The 20,490-nt window shown below is 43.9% G+C and overlaps 2 protein-coding genes across 2 annotated transcripts; both read right to left on the bottom strand.

The window, feature by feature from the left end:
- Positions 1 to 306: 306 nt before the first annotated feature.
- Positions 307 to 3,670, bottom strand: LOC115682865 (inactive beta-amylase 9). The gene is made up of 3 exons (XM_030607222.2): positions 3,222 to 3,670; positions 1,564 to 2,046; positions 307 to 1,483 (listed from the first exon to the last, which is right to left on the bottom strand). The coding sequence occupies exons 1-3, from the start codon at positions 3,447 to 3,449 to the stop codon at positions 590 to 592; spliced, it is 1,605 nt and encodes a 534-aa protein (XP_030463082.1). The 5' UTR covers positions 3,450 to 3,670; the 3' UTR covers positions 307 to 589.
- Positions 3,671 to 11,592: 7,922 nt separating this feature from the next.
- Positions 11,593 to 20,246, bottom strand: LOC115664866 (probable serine/threonine-protein kinase At1g54610). Its single transcript, XM_030586747.2, has 8 exons — positions 19,851 to 20,246; positions 19,060 to 19,344; positions 18,605 to 18,922; positions 18,039 to 18,266; positions 16,964 to 17,064; positions 16,361 to 16,469; positions 12,902 to 15,807; positions 11,593 to 12,108 (listed from the first exon to the last, which is right to left on the bottom strand). Exons 1-7 carry the CDS (start codon positions 20,229 to 20,231, stop codon positions 15,505 to 15,507), a joined length of 1,725 nt encoding a protein of 574 aa, XP_030442607.2. The 5' UTR covers positions 20,232 to 20,246; the 3' UTR covers positions 11,593 to 12,108; positions 12,902 to 15,504.
- Between the last annotated feature and the right edge of the window lie 244 nt (positions 20,247 to 20,490).

Raw genomic sequence — 20,490 nt, 5'->3', positions numbered from 1 at the left:
ACCTAACAAGAGAAGCAAATTACAGTGGGCTGTCACTACCTGCTTGGCTGCTAGCCATGTCATGGCAGGATGGTAAAATGCAAGAGCAATGGAGTAATGTGGTTTTGAAACTCAAGTCTCTGTGCTGATATTCCGAGCACCACCCTGGTTCATTAAGGTGATGGTTTCACCGTTTCAAGACGACAAAAGCGCACCAAGCACATGAACCAAGGCCGACCCACAAGAACATAATTCGTCGAAAGGCTCGGACACAAATTCTATCTGAATTTAGAAGAACCAATTCACCACCCGCCTTACAATTGGAGGTTAGGAGGACAGCACCGGCTTCATATTGCAATAGATCAATAACCAAACAAACAGACGATTCAAATGATGCAAAACTGCGCATGAGCTTAAGCAGTCATTCTCATGATTTTCTACTCCTCTGAAATTGCCCATATCAACTACCCAAATTATCTGGAAAAATAAACTTATTTCCCGAGTGAACCCGGAAAACAGCCTTCTGAATAGTTTCATAGTAATACCACAGTAATACAATACATCTGCACATTTTCTCTAGCTGAATACAAATTGCTATACTTTAAGAAGACTAACTCTGAGCTGTTTGCATCCGGATTCCTGATTCAGATGTCACGGCCACGGGCCCCAAGGCTTCTTCTTCCTCACTCGGGAGATCATCGGTGTGCATCTGCGGCTGTTTCATGCTCCGAACAAACTGAGTAAACGAGGGAAAATGCTCGGGCGAGAAGAAATACGCCCCCATTCTTTGGTAAAAGAACGAGTTCGCCGCATCTTCACCCGACAAATGCTTCGTAATCTGCTCAAATCCCCCGCGTGCAACAGCATCTGAAGAGTTCTCTCCAGAAACCTCGACCCCGTGCTTTTTGCAAGCCGACCATATCTGTCCTAGCAATAGCCCCGGACTCGAGAGGCCCTCCTGTAGCTGGCCTTCATCCGAAAGGTCCATTCCTGGCAAGATCATCTTGCAAGAATGCTGCGCAAACATCTCAGCAATCACTTCATAACCATCTCTATTTTGCGTGTTGTAGAAGCCGGCTGTTAACTCGGCAGGGTGGGACCGAGTCTTGTACCACTGGTGCACCAGTGGAATTTTACCACAGATTGCTACCTCTGAATCCCCAAAAGCTGAAGATGCAAGGAAGAGAAGGCGGTCTGCGTGACGAATTAATAGGCCTGAGTACCAGGAAAGGAAAAAGTCACCATACGGAGATTCCCACGACCCTCCATGATCCTTGAAAAAACTGTTTGAACTCGGAGATGCATTGTAAGCAGGGGCATCATGGGGTCCACCAAGTCCCCACAAAGGATTTCCTGTTGTTTCCCCGTATTCCTTGAGAAGCGCGAGCATGCTTTTGTCGTAGCACTGAAATTCTCCCACTCCCGGGACTTTGCTACTTCTGGATAGGCCCTGGTGAGAAGGATATCTGAGCTCACCATCTGGTCCGAGACCCATTGAGATGCCCTAAACAATTCCAAGTTATGTCAGTGAATGGTGAAGATTAGTGCGGCAAAATCACGCAATAGTGAAGAAAACGCTCTTACATTGATTGTGGAACCAATGAATGAAGAAAATGATGACTTGAAGCTTTCACAGAAATCATTATAGACTTGAACGGGAGTCTTCCCCTCTAGGACTGGGACTTCATCGACTGCTAGTGATAGGCACCCTTTGTATTGCTGACCTGCGCGATCTGTGAAGAAAATGCTGGGGTTGTGTTCTCCTACTTTCATCACCCACTCTGGAAGGGGGATCTTTGGATGTTTAGATCCGTGAAAGCAGAGCGACACGTGAAGTTTGAGACCCACTTTGTGGACCATCTCTACCAGAGTGAGATAGCCAGACCAATCGTACTTGCCCATGGCTTCCTTCTCGACGACACCCCACCAGATCGGGAGCTCCACACCTTCAACACCAAGAAGTTTCAGCGCTTTCATGCCTGCTGCTATCGCTCTTGCATGGTTCACCACATTGGAATTGGAGACCACATCCAATGGCAAGCCCACATATAACCTCACACCACCTCGCTGCAGATAAAAGTGCATATCAATATGTTGCGATCTGCAGATTAACTAAATAGAAGATGAACAGAGGAGAATAGGGCTAGAGACTCAGAATAGGGTCAAAGAAGAAATGTAATCATAGGCCAACGATAAGGTAGAACTGAGAGTTAAAGGGCAAACAATTTTAATTCTTACTCACTCAACTTTCAAAAGTTCAGTCCGTACACCATCAGTGGGAAATCAATTTCCACAAGTGATGTTATTTTAAGTCTCTAACAAACAACCCATAAGTATATTAAGGAAATTATGTCACATTCTATAAAGAAACCATACATTTCTCGTTGAATGGTGAGCATCGTCCCTGAAGACAAGCTTTTCTATGACGCAGGAACCGGGATACGTTAAGAATTCTTGAACATTTCTTGTCTTAGAATATAATACATCTGACTCGGTATTACTTACTCTCAAAGAAAGAAAAGGAAATTCCTCAAAATCTTTCCTTGATTAGCTTCCGAATGCACCCATAAGGAATCCGCCGACCCAATACAGGAACAACACTCAAGTTCCTCCCAACTTATTTTACAAAATCAGATAAGAGACAAGCTAAGGCAAACGCTACTTTGGTCAACCACAATAACTCAGCAGATATCAGACAACAAGGGGTTCTCAGACCATGGTAGGATATCAGGTGTTTCAGGGCCAGATTGGAAATTAGTTCTTACATAATAACATTGAACGCAGTGTACGAAGACCTCAAAAGAAAAGCCATACATCTTGGCTCACAAGCCAGATTTGAAGCGTTGAAGCAGCATGATTAGAGAGAAAAGTAAAAGCGAAAAGAAACGAAAGCATCGAAACATTCTATAGTTACTATAAATTGACATCAACCTAGAGCTCCATGAGTTTTAAGTTATATAAAGTTCCAATTTTTACCCCACAACACATCATCCAAGACCAATTCTACAAGCTCAATAAAATCCACCTCTTGCAGCAATACCTTTCTCATCTCTGTTCTTCTAACATCTATCCAGCTAACATTCGTAGCGACCCAACATCGAAAAATTCACCACAGACGAAACCCCAGAAAAGAGCGTTGCTTTTGAACGAAAATTCCTTCAACGAGCATACAAATCAGAGTCCCATTGACGAAAATCAACCCAAAAAATAGGGAGAGAGAAGAAAAAAACGAGAAAGCTTACAGATCGGGGTCTTGAAATTTTCTGGGGCGGGATTGCTTCGGTTTGCACGGCTTTCAACGTTAACCTCACCCCGGAACTCCTCAGCCCATAGCTCCGACCGAACGAAATCCTGGACCTCCTCCAGAAAACGCCGCTGCCATTCTTGAAACCCAGCAACCCGAGCTCTCTGCACGCCGAGTCCGTCCTCAAGATCTTGGCTTGAGAGCTTCCGATCACCGAAACCTCCATACTTTCACCCCCCCAAAGTAATTACAAAAACTCAAAAACTTCCCCCCAACAAACCAGCACCCAGAAAATCTAAGGACCCGGACCAAGAACCAGCCCGGAAAATACACGCGATGGTCGCGCACGGCTCGATGGTCAAGAACAAGAATACGAAGCAGCCCAAGAACCCAGTATCTATACCCAAAAGAAATTCGAGAGATGAAACGGGATTTTCGCCTCGGATGGAGGGAAGAACGACTGCTGGGGAGAGTCTAGGAAGGAGGGAGAGACAATTTTCTTGCGGGGGAAGGTGAGGAATGGAAGCGATGATGACGATGATGATGATGTGGTTCATCGTCGTCTCCGAAGACGCGATATATATAGAGGGGACAGCCACCTCAGGATTGCACTTTTTCTTCTGTGGGATCGCCCCCCGGCCAAAAGGACACGACACGTGTCGACAGCGCGTTGCGCCGAGATTTTAGCCGCGTGAAATTCACATGCTTTTTGTTTCGTTGTTCGCGTGAAAATAAAAATGAATTCTTCAAAATAAAAAATTGAACGTGATTTCTCGAAATTATTTAAAATGGTACAAGGACACCGGTTTGGATTCTACGGTGCGTTTGTTTCACGAAAGATGAATGATTTAGTTAATAAATTTTTTTTTTAATATCGACAATAATTTATGATTAAGAATTTCCGTGAATGATGAAAAGATTTTTCGTCCATACATATTTATAAAAAATATGAGCGATCATTTTTAGAAAAATGATATCTAGATTAATTATTTTTTCGAAAAAAATAGACGGGGCCGGGATGATTGATTTTTGAAAGGGTAAGGGTTGCTTTCTATGGAGCCATTTATTTGCAATTTTCCTTCTTCTTTTTCAAAATTTTCCGTAGGCGAAAATCATGGAAAAGAATTTATCTTCACATTAGATGCGATCAATGTGATCATAAACTTCCTGTTCCTCCGGACACCTCATGATTTGTCACCATTTAGAAGAATCTTATCCACAAACTACAAGTACGCATTTTTCTAGTACGATAGCGTTCCCTTCTCGAGGGGGCACTACTTTAAATTAAAAGATAGCGAGATAAATTTTTTTTAATAAAATCTTTAAACGTCGAGAGAATAAATAGAAAAAAAAATTACACAGAAAAATCCGAAAGGTATAGCAAGAAAATTGTACCGAGTACCTACCAAGTGGTTGGAGAGAACGGCCCTGCCCACTAAACTCTTTTCGGGAGCTTTTTAAATGGCTCTCTTTACCTATAGATAATTTTGTGTCTATTTGTCTAAAAAGCGTTTGAACTATTAATCTTCTTGGTTGCCTTTCATCATGTACCATATCAATCGTTTTAAATGCAAATGGAGGCCCATTTTCTCTTTCGAAAATTAAAGACATTTGAAAAGAGGTATCTCATTATCATCGGTGATTGATCATACGTTGAGATTTTCCTTTCCAATAGTCACGGCTTTGCGAAAAGGCAATGCGTGCATAAGTTCGGTGTCCCCAGTACCGTCACTATATAGGAACAACAACAGTAACGGGTGTCTTTTTTTTTTAACAAACACCAACAATTTGAAAGAGCACGTAAATCGCCTTGTAAATCCTAGCTCTATAACTAGATCGGAATAGAAGAGCACCTAATTCTAAATCTAGCTCTAGATCAGGAGAGAAGGCCTGCAATAGAGATACCAATTGATTGCAAAATCACTTTCAAATAAGCCAACTGATGTAGGCAGCAGCAGAGCAAGCATCGAAGCCGGAGCGAGCTAGCAGATCCGGAAGAGCAGATTCTTCAACTGCGCAAGATTGGCGTTTGCAATATTCAACACATTTTTCACTTAAATCAAGATTCAAAAGTTGGATATCATAAATTAATCACATTGCTGGAGAAAAAATTGCAGTCACTTTGCCAAATGGTCAAGAAGGGCTCAACAGTAATTCGCATTTTACTCGTGCTATATTTTGTCAACGATTAATCATAAGATAGAGGACGAATGATTTCATATTTTACATTATTTCCAAGGTACGACAACAACTATTTGTGGTCTTGTTGCATAGGTGATCTGTCGAGGAAAAGCTCAGCCACAATAATTGAGGATCAATAGCACGATACATGTGAAGTAATAACATGCAGCTAAAGTTATTGTTGTATCAGTTTCAAAAAATAAGATATTTCAAAATCCCTCTTGTATTCTATATAGTCCAAAATTTCCTAACATGTTTGGTTCACGGAAGGCGTACTCTCTATTAATCAAGTGACCGTTTCAACAAAAATAACTATTTGTGGGTCGAACCAAAATTGAATTTATTTTGTGATTTTCACTGTTTTTTTTTGGCTTTTTATTAGTAAAAAAGAGTAGATGGAACAACTAGCGCTAACGATCCCCTATAAGCATTATCGTAAAGGTCTCACAACATGTGATGTTTAGTTTGAGCTATAGTTACTTTGCATCATTTGCTACTCGAAGGCTCGTAGATTAATCGACCCATCATTGCAGACCCACTAAGATGCTAGCGATCAGGAAATTTCTCCACACGAGATATGTCACACAGCTAATCAACGCAGCACGATCTGTTCAGAAATTTGCTCACGACATGACTCAAAATTATGATATCGCGGAAAATAGGCTGTGTGGTCCATATACTTTGGTGTGTTCTTTCATGTCCCTACCAAGGAATGGGGGGGTGAAACGTGGAAAAGAGAGGAACAGGGCGGTACGCATCTTTGTGTGGACATGGAGAGAGGTGGCCGCTTTCGATGACGTGGAAAGTTAGGAGGCCACCGCCCTCTATTGGACTTGATCCACCTTTATATTTAAATCGCAAAACTTGCAAAAGCGCAAATCATGGACAAAATTTGGATCGGCCCGACACGTGGCGTCCGCCCGGAAGGCCGCGTCTGTCTGCTGACACATATCCAAGCAAGCCTTTTGGATTAGTATGTGCTCTGTGCTTGGTCGGCTTTGGTTTTCCAGATTACGTGGCCATTGATTTGCCAACTCCCCAGGCCACAAGTTTTTGGTGACGGCAAGAAGGCCAGGCACCCACACCCATTTGTGGGCCAGACATTTTCTTATCTAATACGCCCCCATCTAGCTCATTTGGTTGGATTGGTGTATATATGTGTGTGTATACGTATATATATATATATATATATAGTATGTATTATATTATATACGGGAAAATTGGAAATTATGTGGATATGGGTTTTGTATGTGTATCTTATCCAACTTTGGATTTGGGATACTTACTTGGTGCACCTTTTGGATTATGACAAGACAACTAATCCCATCATGGTGGTGTCGATTTTAGGTTCACAATTCACTGTAGGTTACTTATTGAGTAAGGTTCTCAAGCGTGCAGGCGGGGGAGCCATCTAGCCGGTTAGAGTTGATATTAATGAACAATGTAAAGATGGATTGAACAGTAAATTAAACAACATCCGCGACAAGTCCGTTGAATTAGTACTAGTTATTCCGTCGACGTCGACAATCTATGCGGCATTCAGGGGAATTCATAAAACCAAATTGATGTTGTCTAGGTTAATTTAATACAGCGTTCGCTCCATAGTTTGATTATCTTTGACTCCACCTATGCATCTTATTTAAGTTGGCGTCAGGTATTCTATTCTAGCATTATTAATACTCTGCAATTGATGTTGGGACCAATTGAGCAAGATATCCTGTAATACTCATAGTCCTGTATTTTTGTAAGGAACGACCGGAAGATGATATAACTAAGGCACTCCAAGAACTTATGCACCTTGCAAGTCAAAATCAACGAACGATTTAAAAATAGTTTGGGCAGTACATTGAATAACATCCATAGTGAGTCTGTTAAATTAGTGTTGATTATTATATCGACGTTGACAATGTCTGCGACATTTTATAAATTGGTATTGTCTAAGTTAATAGAATATCGCACTCGCTCCATAGTTTGAGATGTCTTCGACTTTACTTACGCATATGATCTAAGACAGCATCGAGTATTCTAGCATCAATACTCGTAATTAATGTCGGGACCACTTGACTAAGGGATCCTATAATGCTCATAATCCTACATCTTTTAAGGTTTGAATGGAATATGATATAACTAAGCCGCTCCAATGATAACTTACGCATCATGAATGTGTGGAACGAAAGCAACTTACATCAATTAGTGGGAGGCAGGGGAGCCCAATATTGTATAAGTTGGTCCAATGATGGTGCACCAAGGTGGCCTTTGTCCATGGGATTGCGTGCGTTGATCCGTGATTAATTGGTTAAGTGCCTCGATGAAGCAATATCTAACCCACAATTAACGAGACAAAACATGGTTAGAGGCCAATCACCATTCCTTGTCCTTACTTAGGATTCGATTGCTTCAAAGGAATGATGCGGCTGCAACAAGAATTCGTCCAAGGTTTTCCGGTGCTGTGAGTTTTGTCTTCTACTTGGTGTGACCACCTCCATTTTCTTTTCTTGGTACCTACTTTTCTTTGTAGAGTTTTGGCAATTTTTGGCCAACACTTGAAATCGATTTCTGTGGACTTTAAAGTTGAAGCGAAAAGGGGACCATCTTTTTTACATGTGCAAAAGGAAAGAAAGAGCTTATACATAAAGTCCAACACGGAATATTGGGTAGATCTCCGACTTTTCAATTGGGTCTCCATAAAAAAGTTCATACATAATGTGTCATTTCAGAAATCACTCGCGTCCTTTGAATAAAACTCTAATTTGATTCACCTCATGTTCAGCCACTATCGCCGGTGATTTTCTGCCATTGTTTTGCTTGGACAGGCAAAGGAGTGAAAGAGCAAGAGAGAGAAAGGTTGTTGTTCCAATTTTGTTTCTATCACTAGGTAGATTACCAAGCAACATGATTTTAATCGAGGACTTGCACGTAATAGGGTAGGGTCAGATCTACCCAACTTTTTGCCAAATGTTCGATCTTTAGATGGCAGACAACAATGTTCCGATAAGATGGCGATGCGCGAGGTTAATCAATTCCGACCACGACCAGATGCGTCTTTCACGTGCATCATATCAAATACATCTAGTCAAATCTTCGAATTGACATCATTCACAAAAGGAAAACAGCCTATCAATGATCTTCAGTGAGCCGTGAGTATCCCATTTGAGAACATTAGATAATTCCTAACCGAGGCTCCCTCAAAATTGTATGATCAATTCCTGCATATACCGACACCAAAAGGTCCTATCTTGGATGAGATTGGCCCCTTTTTAAAGCAACTCAGAAGTGATGCTCACTCTCGATGATCATCATCTCGAATTTCCCTTTCGGAGGCTTGACCTGCATAAACCTAACATTATCGTTCCACGTCGACATAATAATCTAGTGTACGTGGTGGTTATCTTAGGTAGGGAGTGATGACCAAGCATTTTGCATTGAGGTTTCACACCTTTCTTTCCCATTGACCTTTCCATCTCAATTCGTTCAAAGTAATCCAAAAATTTGCAACATGGACAGTTAAAGATGTGATCGAAAGGGAATCATTCCAGCAAAACATCAGACTAGCAATCAAACCAACCGATGATTAGGACCCATGTGCGTAGGTCTACAGCTGAGATTCCATGCTTCCCATCATTCAATTTCATGTGTAGGTGTCGCAAGTGTTGAATGGTCGATGATCCATCTGTTGTTATACAAAATATTGGGGAAAATTACCAAAAAAGTCCTAAATCTTTTGCAATTGTGCCAATTCAGTCATAAACATTTTTTTTTTGCCAATTCATTTCTAAACCTTTTGCAATTGTGCCAATTCAGTCCATCCGGCCACTTTTGGCCGGCCGGCGCTGACGTGGCAATTTTTAATAAATTTTTTTTATAATTTTTTTTTTTTCGCCAATCTTGTTCCCGTTCGCCGTCCGTTGGCCGTTTGAGAGCGGTGAGGCCGACGGGGTCGACCTCGCCGGCCTTTGGCGAGGTCGAGGCCTCGCCATGGCCGAGCGAGGTGGAGCTCGCCCAGCGACGGCGAGGCCTCGCCATGGCCGGGCGAGGTCGAGCTCGCCAGATCTGGGTGAGGCCTCGTCGTCGCTGGGCGAGCTCGACCTTGCCCGGCCATGGCGAGGTCGACCTCGCCCGGCGACGGCGAGGTCAACCTCGCCAGATCTGGGGGAGGCGTTGCCCGACGACAGCGAGGCCGCCCAGATCTGGCGAGACCTCGCCGTCGCCTGGCGAGCTCGACCTCGCCCAACCATGGCGAGGCTTGACCTCGCCTGGCGACGGCGAGGCTCGACCTCGCCTTGCGACGGCGAGGCTCGACCTCACCAGATCTGGGCGAGGCCGCCCAGATCTGGCGAGACCTCGCTGTCGCCATGGCCTGGCGAGCTCGACCTCACCCGGCCATGGCGACGGCGAGGTCGACCTCGCCCATGACGGCGAGGTCGACCTCGCCCAGGCGCTCGCCGGATCTCGGGCGGCCTCGCCATGGCGGGCGAGGTCGAGCCTTGCCATGGCCGGGCGAGGTCGAGCTCGCCAGGCGACGGCGAGGTCTCGCCCAGATCTGGCGAGGCCTCGCCGTCGCTGGGCAAGGTCAACCTCGCCCTGGCCATGGCGAGGTCGACCTCGCCCGGCGATGGCGAGGCTGGCCCTCGCCGGCCTCAGCCTCTAGGCGGACCGGCAACCGGGGAAGAAGATAGGCGAAAAAAAAAAGAAAGAGAAAAAAATAAAATAAAAATTCGAAAAATAATAAAAAATTATTAAAAATTGCCACGTCAGCCGCCCGGCGTCTACGTCAGCTTCGGCCGTCCAAAAGTGGCCGGATGGACTGAATTGGCACAATTGCAAAAGGTTTAGGACTGAATTGGCAAAAAAAAAGGTTTAAGACTGAATTGGCACAATTGCAAAAGGTTTAGGACTGTTTTGGTAATTTTCCCCAAAATATTGTGTTGTGTCGCCATTCATTTTGGGGTCCATCTCGAAGGAAACATGTGGAGGTGGACCGGCCCCGGGCAAGATGCCTGCCTGATGTGCACTCAACACTTTGTTTTTCGAAAAGCGTTTTGGGAGGTGAGGAAAGTGAAAATGAAGATAAAAGAAACGAGAGGTGAAGAAATTATTATTTTTTTTGCCAGTTGAAATTGCACAAGTATCTAAGTGGGTCTAGAAGACGAGGGCAGTATGGTGAAAAATTGCATGTGGACTTGTTGATTTCTTCCTATCTTTTCTCCTCAATTTGGAGAGAACCAAAGCTTGGCGAGGCCATGAAACAAATTCTGCTCCAAAATCCTCACCTGCATTTCCCCTTTGTTTCTAGACAATGGATTTGCTTTCCCCCTCTCTCCCACCACCATTTCTTTCCACAACTTTTATTCACTTCCGATCATCAAGTCGAGGGAAAAGTACTTTGTGCATCCGTCGTACCGATGACATGGTGTGATCGATCAATTGCCCATGTGATATGTTTGTCATAAGTAACAGATCACTCAATTTTTAATTGATTTATTACACTAATGTAATGTCACATGAAGTACTTGCTCCAAGTTGAGGCGCTCAAACCTTCGATTTGATAGAACTTTGCCGATCTGATGTCTCAAGTTCTAGCATATTCGATGTGCCTAACTTTCCTATATCTAAGCGATCTTTTAAGGGTTAAAAAAGTTCGTATTCTTTATCGAAAGCTCAAGCCGATGCTTCTGTCTATGCCATCTCTAAGAACACGAACCTGTATAATATGATAATTACTCGATGAGGTCGGGACGAAAGGAGAGCCACACCCAACAAAAAACATCATCCAGCGCTCCAAATATCCCGAACATCTCACGAGTATCGAAGAACGACACTATCTGACTACTCAGAAGGACACCGAGCAATAATGAATGAGAGTGGGACTCCAGTGGACCATCAAACCCAACCGTCGCCAGAATCAGAACAAGCTGTACCAATTCCTGTGGGCGCTGTTTGGGTTTGGTTCCATGCTGTATCCGGATAGGGTCGGTGTTGTATTGTCGTTGGTTCCTGACAAACGACCGAGTCATTCAACTCGCAAGTGAAATCCAAATACTAACGCTCTTGTCTACGGGGATCCACGCTCAAACAGACGATCGACCAGAACCGTTTTGGATAGGGTCGTGTGGTGATAGCATGGCACGTTCAAAGCATATGATGTGCACATCTTCTGGAAGAAGGGGGGAAAATAAGAACTCTTTGGATTCCTAGAATCGTAGTGAGAGAAATGCTTCCATCATGAGATAGACATTAGACCCTACTCTGGAATTTGCTTACAGTGCCTAAGAATGATCAACACAAACGAGGCCTACAACTTTGACCATCTTTTTGCCATAACAATGATGAAGCTGTCTTCACATTCAATTCAGGGAGGAGGGGGTCCTGGGGGCCCGAACGGACCGGGAGGGCCGAAACCAGGCCCTGGAGGTCCGGGTGGAGGAGGGCCGAAACCTGGCACAGGTGGAGGAGGGCCGAAAGCTGGCACAGGAGGCCCGGGTGGAGGCGGGCCGAAATCAGGCCCAGGTGGAGGAGGGCCGAAAGCTGGCCAAGGTGGTGGCGGACCAAAAGCCGGCGCAGGTGGTGGCGGGCCCGGGAGAGGCGGGGGGAATACGGGGGGGAGCGGAGCCGGACCGAGCGGCGGAGCTGGTGGGCCGGCAGGAGGCCCGCGCGGGGCACCGAAGCAGTCGTCCAACAACCAGCAACAGCACAGGACGTACAAGCTGCACCGAAAATGTATTACAGGAAAGTTAAAAAGGAGTTAATTCTGATGTCAGAGAAGAAGAAAACTTGCGACATTCCTGGTTCAGCTGAGCTTTTTCTTATCATTTATTTTTTGAATTTCTAGTCTAAAAGTAAAAAGTTGACGAAAGTGAGACAACACTGAGTCACCAACCACTATCTATATTGGGGGACACATGTCCAAATTTCATTCCTCAAATCAAGTGCTACAATAGAAAAAGGTGTATAGGTATGAAAACAACATCCCAATTACAGTACAGCCAGATAATGGGCATTAGTGGTCAGCCAAGCGATACTCCATGAATTGGATTAGTCGATAAGGAACAAAATACACAATCACACACAAAATTTAGCTTCTCGTACCATTCATAAGGTCAGTAGTGTTACGATATCTAAATATTAAGTTACGCCTTCATCCATTATCTCAGGGGCATCTCCTTAAGGTGGGGAGTTTACTTACCTCATATGGAGCTCTCCATTGTATGAAAAATGGAAAATAGGAAAACCGGGTTTTTCCATTCTCATGTAAACCAAGGATGGGAGAAGAGTTGAACATGCACCATTTGTCACTACGTGAGCAAAAACTATCGACAATCACTTCATCAGGTGAGAAGTAAATAACATAGCAGAATTCCCTCGGCCACAGGTTCAGTAAGGGGTGGATTGTCAGTGTCTAGGAGTATGGTCGCGCACATTTGCGAAGGCATACTTTCAATGCTCAACCATTACAACATGACATACGAGGCCAGGAACATACTCATTCCACACACTTACCAGGAAGACAGGGTGGTGCACAAGCCATCAAAGAGGCCGCCGAGGAAGCCCACCGGCCCTGGCCACGGACCCGGACCTGGACCGGGACCCCCGGGAGGCCCAGGCGGACCCCAACCAGGCCCAGGACCGGGTCCGGGTCCTGGTCCTCCGGGCCTAGGCCCGCCAGGACCACCAGGAGGTCTCATTCCAAAACCAAAACCTTTGTGTTATGTCACCTTCGTGCGGTGCAGCGACCTCGAATTGCTAAACCAGCAGCAGTTTCTGGATTCACTCTCTTCCAAAACCAAAGCCAATGATCTTACCGTCGTTCAGACGGACGGAAAGTGATGAACCCTACTGTGGAGACATAAGCGGAATAGAAAATGAGCTAAAGCATGAAGTTGAGATAGATTGTGTGGGTTGTCCTGTGGACGCTAAATATATATACACAGAAGACCACCAAGGATAGCACGATCTTTTCAGGGGTCGTATATGATGGTATTGGGTCGAACAACGGACACGTGGAAGGGTCTTTCTCTTTCTTCTACCAGGTTCTAGACACTTTTTCGCTTTTGCAAATCCGCCTGTCAAACCTCTGCAACTGCTCTTCCTCTTACCTACCTTTCTCTGCGTCTCGGTCTTGCCCTCAATTTCAACTCTTGAACACTACATACCCAGCAAAAGAGAGAGAGAGAGAGGTTAGATACCGTAGCATCTCCCTCTCAAGCATGTCTCTTATGTGGGTTTCTTAACAGTGAGAACTGGAGGTGAGGTGGGTCAGATGGCGAAAGGCAGCAAAACCCACCTGGCTAGTCCATGCACAGAAAGGATAAATAAATGAAAATTTTGAAACAGTTCATGCATTGATCCTACAGATGCCTATATATGGCATGAGTCCTTCCATCAGAATCGATTCTCGGTATTCTATCGTTCTCGCTTGCAACACACTATCACCTCGCTGCTTCACTGTCGTTAATGCATCTCATGCAGTACCAACGGTGGCCTGGAGTGGCACGGAAGCACCAAAATGTGACGTGCGTGGAACGGAACAAATCGTATGTTAGATGTACATGAACATATGTTATCTTCGTATCGCCTTGGCCATGTGGGGCAATGGCATGTACACGGATGAAGAAACCAGGATAATAAAGAATGGTAACTCGCTTCTTCATGAAGACGCATTTAGAGGGAATGAAATGAGCGACGACACATTTAGAGGGAATGATGAAGCGCGATCCATCCACTTGATCTGCCCTGGTTTCGCCCGCCATGAAATGAACAACGACACGTTTAGAGGGAACGCAAACATTGAGGACAGGCATTACCGGGTTCGATTTATAATTAACGGACAGATTTGAGGGAGCACATGTACCCATGACCTCTTGGTACAATTGCCGGAACAGCTCGACTTAGGTTTACTGAACTGCTGTCTAGGACTAGGATTTGCAATTACGAAGAGATTTGGGAATTAAAAAATGAAAGGGAGAGAAAAACGTCACTCCAAAGGTGTTCTCCGTTTGCCTCCTAAAGGCAGAGAACTGCTCCCTCCAAGATTGACAAACTCATTTTTCGATGTAGTGGCACGAGCAGAACTGACCACTACCTACATACTAGAACACAGGGAAATTTGTACATTGGTGAAGACAAAGCAAAATGGCTTTCCATCAAGAGGCGGGTCTGATGCATAATCCTTACCCGTGCAAGATAGATCCAATTAACGCAAAAAATATGCACATACGGTTCGTCGATGCCGTAGAGATTATGAATCAAAGACTGCATAAGATGTAATCCGATTAAAACCTATGGACTGCGCATGTTCACATTTCTATAGTGTTGGTTGTTGCACCGAGTCAACCCAAGAACTTCATAGCACAAGAAGTTGGAACAGATAGTAAGAAGAAGACAATTTGGTTATCCATCAAAAGCTTACCTTACATTCCAGAAGGATGACAAAATTGTGGCGTCCGCGACATCCGCCTTTCAAAATCATGGAGTGACAGACTTGATTCTTGAGAGCAATCAGTTCAAGTAGATGCCTTCTACGTACCATAACTAAGTGATGTGTAACAAATACAACATGAATTCCTCAAGCGGGTCAGTTCTCAAATCGTGACTACTTAAAGTAGATTCCCAGCAAACAAGTAGTGAAATTCAAAAAACACTCGGACATGAGGAATTCCCAACAGCACCAGCATTCATAAGCGCTGCTACTCTTACAATTGAGAAAAATCCTATCATTTTAAGTAGTAGAGGAAATCATTTGCGTCAAAAGAGCCATGAGCTCGTATAAGAACCTAATCAAATTGGCATAATTCAAAAACTAGGGTATACATATCAAATTAGTGACGCAAGATCCACTTTCAAAGATGAATAAATTTGAAAATAACCTAAATAGAGTATTCCGTGAGAGGAGAAAAAAGAAGGGGAACAACATAGTTAGAAGAGCTTCCCAAATCACAAATTTACATAACAGAAGGATTGATAAAAATTGTGTAATAAATGGTACCTCTCAACAAAATATAACTCTCTTGCCTTGAACATAGAGTAGCCGAATCCAGTCTTCCTAGCATCCGGAATATCCTCATGTGAAAACAAAAAAGGAGAAACTGTATCATCTGTCCATCTCAATCTTTCATCCGAGCATTTGCCGCTTCTTTTCTCGACTGTGCATGCCCATCCCTCTTTGAGTGTTTCTTTTTCCGGGGAGCACCTACGGCACCGGAGTCAACCAACGGTCCCGACCAAGTCTGGAAGGATGCTTTTGGATAGGAAAAATTCGTGGAACTGAACGGGACATCAGGCGGCTCAAAAACTGGATCAATATGATGCGAAGTACCCAAAGGATAGCCAAGCGTCCCATCTTGGTGTGGAGGAGGAAATTTCTCGCTCTTGCTCTTTGCATTTGCATGTGAAATGAGACGCCGTCTCTGCCATAAATGAATGCAGACCACAGTAACACATAAATAAGTTTCCGCAGAATGGCTTCCTCATTCCTATTCAATGACTAAGCAAAACATAGGACATGGTGCACGCATACACGACCATCGAATTATCAGAATGCATGATAATTAAGCTATCTATAAAAACTTTTTTCTTGCCATCACAAAGTGTGAAACTTATATCAAGACATACGCACAGCTTGTTAGGAGCCTTAAAAACTGTGAAATCCTACTCAATAATTTTGTTAGGGCCTGCCTCAAATCAAGGACTACAGTGTAATCCACTAGTCACAATTAGAAAAACAGTTGCAATTTCTAAATTGGAGTGTAAGAGCTCTCCCATCCAGCTTCCTTTCTCTTTCCAAAGATAAAAGAAAAAGAAAACATTTCACATGGCGTATGGGGCATGTAGAAACAATATCATCATTGTCATGCCAATGAGAGATCCATGACAGATGGAAGGAATGTAGCATCAAAAAGTCCAGATTAACAATAGACAACAACGGCAGTCAGTACATAAAAAGTTAGCTTATCTGCATACATCAAGATTGGCTTGAAGCTCGGCATTGGCTTCTGGAGCAGGTATGGCCCTAGGACGAGGTCGGGTTTTCTTCACCCCGTCAGCATTACCTTTGCCAGCAGCTCTCAGTCTGAAAGATGAAAGCTCATTTTAGTTATGTCCCAAAAAGAATGTGACTGGTAAAGCTAGACTACATGCAGAAAAGAGTTTCTTAATATTAGAGAATAGGGCAAAGAATGATAAAGGTAAAACTCAAATAAACGAGAACATCCTAAATAAGGCAAGAGAATGCTTTTAATAAAGTAAGATTGCTATGCAATTATGACACAAGAAAAGAAACCCACTTAATATCAGAGCAGGGTGATCAAATTGAAGAAGTTTAAAAAGGATAGAATGATGAAAAATGTGTCAACAGTATAGTGCCTAGGAACATTTGTCACAGAACTATTGGATGTGTTAACAAAATTAACAAATCAATTTCGTAGTTTCTTTCTGGATTACATTTCATATATAGCATGAGATACCCCCATCCTGATTTCAAAATATTTAGCTCTATCCAACCATTCCTTTTTTATGCCTAATTAATTTGGTCCTGAGTCAAAACATATAGAAGTATATATCTACCTTCTAGCTTCTTCATCCCGTAATTTGGCATCCATTTCCTTGCTTGGAGGGTATTTTGGAAGGCTGGAAGGTTCACAAGCATAGGGCTTGGTTGTGAAAAACTGCAAAAGAAAAGAAAAGTTTCCATAAATGACGCCATGTAGGTTTCCAAATTGTATATTTGAGGCCAATAAAACATCATGCAACTCATTTTCTTAAACAAAAGCATCACCAATGATTATCCAATTAAGCAAGTAATTGTCATAAGAATCTAAAGTTAGGAATCAATTAGAGCAACCAGAACCCAGATTTGCAGAGCCTCACAAAATCTTCCCTCTTTTTGCCCTCAATGACCTCATTTTAACAGCCAACACTGGATACTACCAATGGAATTCTGTCTGCTATAATAATAACTATAAATGATCTCATCGGACATCATTTCCCAAATGGCCTTCCAATATTCAAGAGCATGAGGAAGTCCCAAATCATTCCATTATTATTCAAATCAACATTTGTCAGATCTTATGGAAAAATTATATTGGAAATGACAGTTTATCCTGAAGAACCCACAAACCCTTGCTCTGTGTGAATCTAAGTAAACCAAATCCCCAACCAAATGCGGCTTGCTTTGTTTTGCTCGGTAATTGAGACTTTTTCTCATCCACTGTGCCAAACTCGAATTGGAATTGCACAACAAAATAAACAAGTGCGAAGCATATGTTAGATCAATAGTCTCAAACCTAACTGATTGTGTAATCACAGCATCTATCAAAAGCAAAGGAATTGCGAGCTAGCCCAATACCCTAAAAAGGGATGGTCCTAGAAAGAGGAAAAAAGCCTTCGAAAGACAGGGTTTTCATCATCATAGAACAACTAGAAAGAACAAGTTAAACATTTTACAAATTATACAGTGACTAGAGCCTATTTCTTTTATAAAAGTGATAGCACGCATCAAACAGAAAGCAGGATATATCTCATTGGTAGAATTAAGTATTATTAACTGACCTAATAAAGTAACAATTCAATGCACAAAGACAACATCCAAACGCAGGAGCATAAACATAATATAGAGCAAATGAAGTGCAAAAGGACTCACTTCACTTCTTAGTGCAGCAGTAGCATTTAGGCGGTCAGCTGGGTCAATTGCAAGAAGGGTTTCAATCAGAGGTAGAGATGATGGTGGAAAGTCCTTAAATGTCTCAGCTATGCAGCGTTTATATGATTGCTGGGGCTTAAATATGGTTGCATGAGGCAACTTTGACTTTTTCCAATATTCTTCTGAAGGAGAACCACATAGCTTAAATATCTTGTGCAGTTGTTCCACCTAGGCAAAACAAACAAGCACAACGAGTGTCATTCATAATCTTGAAAAGCAGTGAAATTTTATAATGTCAAAGATTGTACTTGGAGGATTGAGCTGACTCCAACAAACAAACTTATCGAATGAGTCTACAAAGCAGAATTACATCGATTTCACTATTTATTGGAACGTCAGTTGTTCATTAAATTGCAGAAAGGCAAAAAGCTCCGGCACAGAATTTGTTCGTTCCATACGAAGGTGGGAGTCTAATACTCATTGGTTCAAGAAACAAAAGCACTAGGCATGCCCAGATAGTGCAACAACATTAGCAGCAGAATTAAGTGATACAGTCAGAAGTTAACCTCAGTTCGACCGGGCATAATAGGCTTTCCAGCTAAGAGCTCAGCCAGGATGCAACCTGCACTCCAGAGGTCCACGCCCACACCATAATCAGTAGCCCCAAGAAGAAGCTCTGGTGGCCTATACCACAGAGTAACCACCCTACTAGTCATATGTTGCTTGTGATTGGGATCGAAGAAAGAAGCTAATCCAAAATCAGCGATCTGAAGAATTCCATCATTGTCAATAAGTAGGTTTGACCCCTTGATGTCACGATGAAGGACATGGCGATTGTGGCAGTGTTCCAGTCCAGATAACAGCTGGTGCATGTAGCATTTGACCTGCAATCCCATTCAGGTAGCAGGAGAAAAACTTTAACCCAACTTTAAGCATCTCTTCAAACAGAGACAACTTCAGCAAAGCATTACAGTTATCAAGTGTCCACCATCGAAACTAGAAGCTGTCGAATCAATCTTACCTGAGACTCGGTGAATTTGATCCCGGGGCTCGAGGCAAGTCCAGCCAAGTCATGCTCCATATATTGAAATACAAGGTACAAACTACATGACATTCTTGATGTCACCAGACCCTCCAACTTAATAACATTGGGATGATCCAGGCGTCGTAGTATCAAAATTTCTCTCGCCATGAACTTTACACTCTCTGGTTCCAAGTTATCAAACCGCACTTTCTTCAAAGCGACAATCTTCCCTGTTAAAGTATCCCTAGCTTTATAGACATTACTGTATGTACCTTGCCCAATCTGGAAAATTTCACAAATAATAGCTGAGAAACGTAAATCTGAATATATTTTACCTCATAGCTAATAGATACAAACAGGATCTTAACGAAGCCATATATAGAAAGTTCACCCAAGACATGCAGAAATCTCCCATTCGACCAAAAATTCTTACTCATTCAACAGGACAAACACAATAACTTGAAAACGACTAATAAGACAACCAGATTGTCTAATACCCACTTCATCAAGCATCTAAAAAAATCCACCCATTGACCTCCAAGTGCCCAAAACAATCAGATCACCGAAAAAATGCCTCGTTTCTGTTCAGATATAGAGGAAAAGATCATGTATTCCTGTAACATGACACCATCAGCAATGCAAACAGTTCAACAGTGTCTCGCACACTGCAGAAAATCGTCAGAAAAAGGCAACAATCGCCGCATTATCACCTCGCCGAGCTCATCACACTAAAGACACGACGAAATCCGAAGCACGAAGCACCAAATCAACATCGCCCGGATCCTTACCTTATCGAGCTTCTCGAAGGTGTCCGCTCGCCGCGGCGTCCAGCCATTGATGGCCTCTCCGGCGAACTCCGACAGCCACGACGGCCACCCGGCGGCGACCTGCTCCCCGTGGACGTGCTTCGGCGGGTTGCTCCTCCTCGGATTCGGCCTCGGGGCCCGGCTCCGCTCCCCTCTGGCCCGCACATTGCCCCCATCCTCGACCGCCGCCGCCGCCGACCCCCTCCGACCGCTCCCGTTCCTCGCCTCCCCGACCTCCAACTTCGCGACCTTCACCCTCACTTCCTCCTCCACCTCCTCGCTGCCGCCCTCCTCCCCCCTCGCCCCCCTCGCCGCCCTCTCTACCGCCCTCCCCGACGCTTGCTTGCCGAACACACACCCCATCGCGCCCGCATTAACAACCCCCTCATTGACTCATCCTGCCCCCCCCCCTCGCCGCCGCCCCGAAGCGGCAGCAACGCCGATGCTCGCCGGCGAACGACTCGCTTCCGCCACTTCCGGCGCCCCCCGCTTCAGCTCCAGTCCAAAACCCTAAAAAAGCGGCCGATGCAGCGCGGGAACGAAGGTTGCTTAGCTCCGTCCTCCTCCGTCTGCTTCTTCCTCTTCCTTCCTCCTTTCTTCTTCTTCTTAACTTTTTCGCCGG

Source organism: Syzygium oleosum, unplaced genomic scaffold (assembly GCF_021117445.2).
Source record: "Syzygium oleosum isolate NSW1041296 unplaced genomic scaffold, Sole_v2.1 Sole_v2.01, whole genome shotgun sequence".
Classification (NCBI taxonomy): Eukaryota; Viridiplantae; Streptophyta; class Magnoliopsida; order Myrtales; family Myrtaceae; genus Syzygium; species Syzygium oleosum.
Note: the sequence above shows the minus strand (reverse complement) of the source record. Positions and strands in the feature narration are given on the sequence as shown.